This window comes from Aedes aegypti, chromosome 3, assembly GCF_002204515.2.
Source record: "Aedes aegypti strain LVP_AGWG chromosome 3, AaegL5.0 Primary Assembly, whole genome shotgun sequence".
NCBI lineage: Eukaryota > Metazoa > Arthropoda > Insecta > Diptera > Culicidae > Aedes > Aedes aegypti.
This window is the reverse complement of record NC_035109.1, coordinates 22,592,669-22,601,298: the sequence shown is the minus strand read 5'-3', so window position 1 is coordinate 22,601,298 and position 8,630 is coordinate 22,592,669. Positions and strand designations below refer to the sequence as shown.

The following is an 8,630-nucleotide window of genomic DNA, read 5'->3' as shown; positions in this document are numbered from 1 at the left end:
ATATAATCATTTTATTTCAAAAATAAACTTTGTAAATCTGCATAATACGCCTAAATGTATGCAATTTCCCTTGATGTAAGCACTTTATTAAACCAAAAGTGGTTTTACGAGCAAAAAACTATTCCTGTCATGCTGAACGATTTCAAAAAAGAGTTCAGCAGTTCACACTGAAGCTAACACAACATTTTTAACACTCAAAGTTTACATGCAGGCTTAGCACCAGCGGACTGTTTAGTGCCGATATTTCCAACAGTATTGCTAACACCTTCAAAAACTGTGAATATTTCTATGCAAAACTGACATAAATAAAAATGAAATAGTTCAAAACCATCATTAGACATCTATAAACTAGAAAACATGGAATGTCTGTGATGGCAACGAAGTATTTAGCATCCTTGAAAGGAGATGCAATTTGGTACCGACCTGATCAAATTCACACCAGTGAACAATTTGCCCCCGGATTACGATACTTGTAGAGTCAAAAAATGACATTTACCCGTCAGACTCGGTTAACAGACACGTGTCACAGATCCAATCTGCTTCAAGCATAACACCCCAGAGCTGTTGCGAGGAAACCGAAGGTGGCAAAATTAAAACAAGATATCCAAATTCAGCACGATGAATAGTCCGGCAGTGAGGTGCTTCCCAGTGAATTACATGAAATTACATTTGAAAATTCGCTGTTTGATGTTAGTCACTGCGATGGAAATGCTAGTGGCAACCAAACATTTAATGTTAATTTCCCCGAGTTTGATGGATGGTGGGTTATTACGACAAATGGTAGTAACCGCCACAGAAGCTTAAACTTTTCCAAAATTCATCATGATGTCGTTTCCGTGAAGAACGTTTATACCCAAATGTACAAAGATAGCTCGTTTCGAAGCTCAATTCACTTCCACAGGCATGTGATATCGTTTGAATGTGAAACAGAGCATTGACATACTCATCAATGATGCTCGATTCCTCGAACATGAAAGTCAATTTATTAGATTTTCTAAACGACTGAAACAAAAAAAAAGATTTGCCATTTGACTCACTCTTCGCTATTGTGCTTGTCTGGGAATTTCACTTAGCCTAGTTACAAAAATACTTCTCTCTATCATGATGCCCGTTTTCTGTTCTTCCTGGTCATGCTTTGTACTCCTTTTCAAAAAAATCCTATCTCTACTCTAACAAAATTGTACGTACAGTTCCCTTTCTCACTCATTCCTTTCTGCAGAATCTATCGGTAACTTTACTTCATCAACCTAATCTATCTACTTACTTACTGCGATTCAACCTGATTTATCATCGCCAGCCACCGGTGTCCAAACTTCGAGTGAGACCACAATCGACTGTCGAGTCGAACTCATTCGGAGTTGGATCGGAGTAGAACGAAGGCCGCGACAGCATCAGCGATCTTTCGTCTGCCATCATAACGAATTCACTGTAACTCGGCTGGAAGCTTTTGACTCTACTGCCACTGCTCATTGCCACTGTTCGGATTGGCTAGAATAGACAAAAAAAAAGATTCAATTGTAAGTTGATAAACCAAATTGATTTTGAATAGATCTCGATTTCGAATCGATTCGATTTCGATTCGATTTCGATTCGATTTCGATTCGATTTCGATTCGATTTCGATTCGATTTCGATTCGATTTCGATTCGATTTCGATTCGATTTCGATTCGATTTCGATTCGATTTCGATTCGATTTCGATTCGATTTCGATTCGATTTCGATTCGATTTCGATTCGATTTCGATTCGATTTCGATTCGATTCGATTTCGATTCGATTTCGATTCGATTTCGATTCGATTTCGATTCGATTTCGATTCGATTTCGATTCGATTTCGATTCGATTTCGATTCGATTTCGATTCGATTTCGATTCGATTTCGATTCGATTTCGATTCGATTTCGATTCGATTCGATTGATTCGATTCGATTTCGATTGGATTTCGATTCGATTCGATTTCGATTCGATTTCGATTCGATTTCGATTCGATTTCGATTCGATTTCGATTCGATTCGATTTCGATTCGATTCGATTCGATTCGATTTCGATTCGATTTCGATTCGATTCGATTCGATTTCGATTCGATTTCGATTCGATTTCGATTCGATTTCGATTCGATTTCGATTCGATTTCGATTCGATTTCGATTCGATTTCGATTCGATTTCGATTCGATTTCGATTCGATTTCGATTCGATTTCGATTCGATTTCGATTCGATTTCGATTCGATTTCGATTCGATTTCGATTCGATTTCGATTCGATTTCGATTCGATTTCGATTCGATTTCGATTCGATTTCGATTCGATTTCGATTCGATTTCGATTCGATTTCGATTCGATTTCGATTCGATTTCGATTCGATTTCGATTCGATTTCGATTCGATTTCGATTCGATTTCGATTCGATTTCGATTCGATTTCGATTCGATTTCGATTCGATTTCGATTCGATTTCGATTCGATTTCGATTCGATTTCGATTCGATTTCGATTCGATTTCGATTCGATTTCGATTCGATTTCGATTCGATTTCGATTCGATTTTCGATTCGATTTCGATTCGATTCGATTCGATTCGATTCGATTCGATTTCGATTCGATTTCGATTCGATTTCGATTCGATTTCGATTCGATTTCGATTCGATTTCGATTCGATTTCGATTCGATTTCGATTCGATTTCGATTCGATTTCGATTCGATTTCGATTCGATTTCGATTCGATTTCGATTCGATTTCGATTCGATTTCGATTCGATTTCGATTCGATTTCGATTCGATTTCGATTCGATTTCGATTCGATTTCGATTCGATTTCGATTCGATTTCGATTCGATTTCGATTCGATTTCGATTCGATTTCGATTCGATTTCGATTCGATTTCGATTCGATTTCGATTCGATTTCGATTCGATTTCGATTCGATTTCGATTCGATTTCGATTCGATTTCGATTCGATTTCGATTCGATTTCGATTCGATTTCGATTCGATTTCGATTCGATTTCGATTCGATTTCGATTCGATTTCGATTCGATTTCGATTCGATTTCGATTCGATTTCGATTCGATTTCGATTCGATTTCGATTCGATTTCGATTCGATTTCGATTCGATTTCGATTCGATTTCGATTCGATTTCGATTCGATTTCGATTCGATTTCGATTCGATTTCGATTCGATTTCGATTCGATTTCCGATTCGATTTCGATTCGATTTCGATTCGATTTCGATTCATTTCGATTCGATTTCGATTCGATTCGATCGATTTCGATTCGATTTCGATTCGATTTCGATTCGATTTCGATTCGATTTCGATTCGATTTCGATTCGATTTCGATTCGATTTCGATTCGATTTCGATTCGATTTCGATTCGATTTCGATTCGATTTCGATTCGATTCGATTCGATTTCGATTCGATTTCGATTCGATTTCGATTCGATTTCGATTCGATTTCGATTCGATTTCGATTCGATTTCGATTCGATTTCGATTCGATTTTCGATTCGATTTCGATTCGATTTCGATTCGATTTCGATTCGATTTCGATTCGATTTCGATTCGATTTCGATTCGATTTCGATTCGATTTCGATTCGATTCGATTCGATTTCGATTCGATTTCGATTCGATTTCGATTCGATTTCGATCGATTTCGATTCGATTTCGATTCGATTTCGATTCGATTTCGATTCGATTTCGATTCGATTTCGATTCGATTTCGATTCGATTTCGATTCGATTTCGATTCGATTTCGATTCGATTTCGATTCGATTTCGATTCGATTCGATTCGATTTCGATTCGATTTCGATTCGATTTCGATTCGATTTCGATTCGATTTCGATTCGATTTCGATTCGATTTCGATTCGATTTCGATTCGATTTCGATTCGATTTCGATTCGATTTCGATTCGATTTCGATTCGATTTCGATTCGATTTCGATTCGATTTCGATTCGATTTCGATTCGATTTCGATTCGATTTCGATTCGATTTCGATTCGATTTCGATTCGATTTCGATTCGATTTCGATTCGATTTCGATTCGATTTCGATTCGATTTCGATTCGATTTCGATTCGATTTCGATTCGATTTCGATTCGATTTCGATTCGATTTCGATTCGATTTCGATTCGATTTCGATTCGATTTCGATTCGATTTCGATTCGATTTCGATTCGATTTCGATTCGATTTCGATTCGATTTCGATTCGATTTCGATTCGATTTCGATTCGATTTCGATTCGATTTCGATTCGATTTCGATTCGATTTCGATTCGATTTCGATTCGATTTCGATTCGATTTCGATTCGATTTCGATTCGATTTCGATTCGATTTCGATTCGATTTCGATTCGATTTCGATTCGATTTCGATTCGATTTCGATTCGATTTCGATTCGATTTCGATTCGATTTCGATTCGATTTCGATTCGATTTCGATTCGATTTCGATTCGATTTCGATTCGATTTCGATTCGATTTCGATTCGATTTCGATTCGATTTCGATTCGATTTCGATTCGATTTCGATTCGATTTCGATTCGATTTCGATTCGATTTCGATTCGATTTCGATTCGATTTCGATTCGATTTCGATTCGATTTCGATTCGATTTCGATTCGATTTCGATTCGATTTCGATTCGATTTCGATTCGATTTCGATTCGATTTCGATTCGATTTCGATTCGATTTCGATTCGATTTCGATTCGATTTCGATTCGATTTCGATTCGATTTCGATTCGATTTCGATTCGATTTCGATTCGATTTCGATTCGATTTCGATTCGATTTCGATTCGATTTCGATTCGATTTCGATTCGATTTCGATTCGATTTCGATTCGATTCGATTTCGATTCGATTTCGATTCGATTTCGATTCGATTTCGATTCGATTTCGATTCGATTTCGATTCGATTTCGATTCGATTTCGATTCGATTTCGATTCGATTTCGATTCGATTTCGATTCGATTTCGATTCGATTTCGATTCGATTTCGATTCGATTTCGATTCGATTTCGATTCGATTCGATTTCGATTCGATTTCGATTCGATTTCGATTCGATTTCGATTCGATTTCGATTCGATTTCGATTCGATTTCGATTCGATTTCGATTCGATTTCGATTCGATTTCGATTCGATTTCGATTCGATTTCGATTCGATTTCGATTCGATTTCGATTCGATTTCGATTCGATTTCGATTCGATTTCGATTCGATTTCGATTCGATTTCGATTCGATTTCGATTCGATTTCGATTCGATTTCGATTCGATTTCGATTCGATTTCGATTCGATTTCGATTCGATTTCGATTCGATTTCGATTCGATTTCGATTCGATTTCGATTCGATTTCGATTCGATTTCGATTCGATTTCGATTCGATTTCGATTCGATTTCGATTCGATTTCGATTCGATTTCGATTCGATTTCGATTCGATTTCGATTCGATTTCGATTCGATTTCGATTCGATTTCGATTCGATTTCGATTCGATTTCGATTCGATTTCGATTCGATTTCGATTCGATTTCGATTCGATTTCGATTCGATTTCGATTCGATTTCGATTCGATTTCGATTCGATTTCGATTCGATTTCGATTCGATTTCGATTCGATTTCGATTCGATTTCGATTCGATTTCGATTCGATTTCGATTCGATTCGATTCGATTTCGATTCGATTTCGATTCGATTTCGATTCGATTCGATTTCGATTCGATTTCGATTCGATTTCGATTCGATTTCGATTCGATTTCGATTCGATTTCGATTCGATTTCGATTCGATTTCGATTCGATTTCGATTCGATTTCGATTCGATTTCGATCGATTCGATTCGATTTCGATTCGATTTCGATTCGATTTCGATTCGATTTCGATTCGATTTCGATTCGATTTCGATTCGATTTCGATTCGATTTCGATTCGATTTCGATTCGATTTCGATTCGATTTCGATTCGATTTCGATTCGATTTCGATTTCGATTTCGATTCGATTTCGATTCGATTTCGATCGATTTCGATTCGATTCGATTTCGATTCGATTTCGATTCGATTTCGATTCGATTTCGATTCATTCGATTCGATTTCGATTCGATTTCGATTCGATTTCGATTCGATTTCGATTCGATTTCGATTCGATTTCGATTCGATTTCGATTCGATTTCGATTCGATTTCGATTCGATTTCGATTCGATTTCGATTCGATTTCGATTCGATTTCGATTCGATTTCGATTCGATTTCGATTCGATTTCGATTCGATTTCGATTCGATTTCGATTCGATTTCGATTCGATTTCGATTCGATTTCGATTCGATTTCGATTCGATTTCGATTCGATTTCGATTCGATTTCGATTCGATTTCGATTCGATTTCGATTCGATTTCGATTCGATTTCGATTTCGATTCGATTTCGATTCGATTTCGATTCGATTTCGATTCGATTTCGATTCGATTTCGATTCGATTTCGATTCGATTTCGATTCGATTCGATTTCGATTCGATTTCGATTCGATTTCGATTCGATTCGATTTCGATTCGATTTCGATTCGATTTCGATTCGATTTCGATTCGATTTCGATTCGATTTCGATTCGATTTCGATTCGATTTCGATTCGATTTCGATTCGATTTCGATTCGATTTCGATTCGATTTCGATTCGATTTCGATTCGATTTCGATTCGATTTCGATTCGATTCGATTCGATTTCGATTCGATTTCGATTCGATTTCGATTCGATTTCGATTCGATTTCGATTCGATTTCGATTCGATTTCGATTCGATTTCGATTCGATTTCGATTCGATTTCGATTCGATTCGATTTCGATTCGATTTCGATTCGATTTCGATTCGATTTCGATTCGATTTCGATTCGATTTCGATTCGATTTCGATTCGATTTCGATTCGATTTCGATTCGATTTCGATTCGATTTCGATTCGATTTCGATTCGATTTCGATTCGATTTCGATTCGATTTCGATTCGATTTCGATTCGATTTCGATTCGATTTCGATTCGATTTCGATTCGATTTCGATTCGATTTCGATTCGATTTCGATTCGATTCGATTTCGATCGATTTCGATTCGATTTCGATTCGATTTCGATTCGATTTCGATTCGATTTCGATTCGATTTCGATTCGATTTCGATTCGATTTCGATTCGATTTCGATTCGATTTCGATTCGATTTCGATTCGATTTCGATTCGATTTCGATTTCGATTCGATTTCGATTCGATTTCGATTCGATTTCGATTCGATTTCGATTCGATTTCGATTCGATTCGATTCGATTTCGATTCGATTTCGATTCGATTTCGATTCGATTTCGATTCGATTTCGATTCGATTCGATTCGATTTCGATTCGATTTCGATTCGATTTCGATTCGATTTCGATTCGATTTCGATTCGATTTCGATTCGATTTCGATTCGATTTCGATTCGATTTCGATTCGATTTCGATTCGATTTCGATTCGATTTCGATTCGATTTCGATTCGATTTCGATTCGATTTCGATTCGATTTCGATTCGATTTCGATTCGATTTCGATTCGATTTCGATTCGATTTCGATTCGATTTTCGATTCGATTTCGATTCGATTTCGATTCGATTTCGATTCGATTTCGATTCGATTTCGATTCGATTTCGATTCGATTCGATTCGATTTCGATTCGATTTCGATTCGATTTCGATTCGATTTCGATTCGATTTCGATTCGATTTCGATTCGATTTCGATTCGATTTCGATTCGATTTCGATTCGATTTCGATTCGATTTCGATTCGATTTCGATTCGATTCGATTCGATTTCGATTCGATTTCGATTCGATTTCGATTCGATTTCGATTCGATTTCGATTCGATTTCGATTCGATTTCGATTCGATTTCGATTCGATTTCGATTCGATTTCGATTCGATTTCGATTCGATTTCGATTCGATTTCGATTCGATTTCGATTCGATTTCGATTCGATTTCGATTCGATTTCGATTCGATTTCGATTCGATTTCGATTCGATTTCGATTCGATTTCGATTCGATTTCGATTCGATTTCGATTCGATTTCGATTCGATTTCGATTCGATTTCGATTCGATTTCGATTCGATTTCGATTCGATTTCGATTCGATTTCGATTCGATTTCGATTCGATTTCGATTCGATTTCGATTTCGATTCGATTTCGATTCGATTTCGATTCGATTTCGATTCGATTTCGATTCGATTTCGATTCGATTTCGATTCGATTTCGATTCGATTTCGATTCGATTTCGATTCGATTTCGATTCGATTTCGATTCGATTTCGATTCGATTTCGATTCGATTTCGATTCGATTTCGATTCGATTTCGATTCGATTTCGATTCGATTTCGATTCGATTTCGATTCGATTTCGATTCGATTTCGATTCGATTTCGATTCGATTTCGATTCGATTTCGATTCGATTTCGATTCGATTTCGATTCGATTTCGATTCGATTTCGATTCGATTTCGATTCGATTTCGATTCGATTTCGATTCGATTTCGATTCGATTTCGATTCGATTTCGATTCGATTTCGATTCGATTTCGATTCGATTTCGATTCGATTTCGATTCGATTTCGATTCGATTTCGATTCGATTTCGATTCGATTTCGATTCGATTTCGATTCGATTTCGATTCGA

At 36.8% G+C, this 8,630-nt stretch overlaps 1 protein-coding gene across 2 annotated transcripts in view; it reads right to left on the bottom strand.

Annotated features, from left to right (window-relative positions):
• Positions 1 to 934: 934 nt before the first annotated feature.
• Positions 935 to 8,630, bottom strand: part of LOC5572235 (gonadotropin-releasing hormone II receptor) — a 275,945-nt gene continuing 268,249 nt past the window's right edge. For both annotated transcript variants that reach the window (XM_001653870.3, XM_021850350.1), the window contains exon 9: positions 935 to 1,488. In XM_001653870.3, coding sequence (XP_001653920.3) covers positions 1,288 to 1,488 — 201 coding nt within the window. In that variant the 3' untranslated portion in view covers positions 935 to 1,287. The remainder of the gene's footprint in view (positions 1,489 to 8,630) is intronic.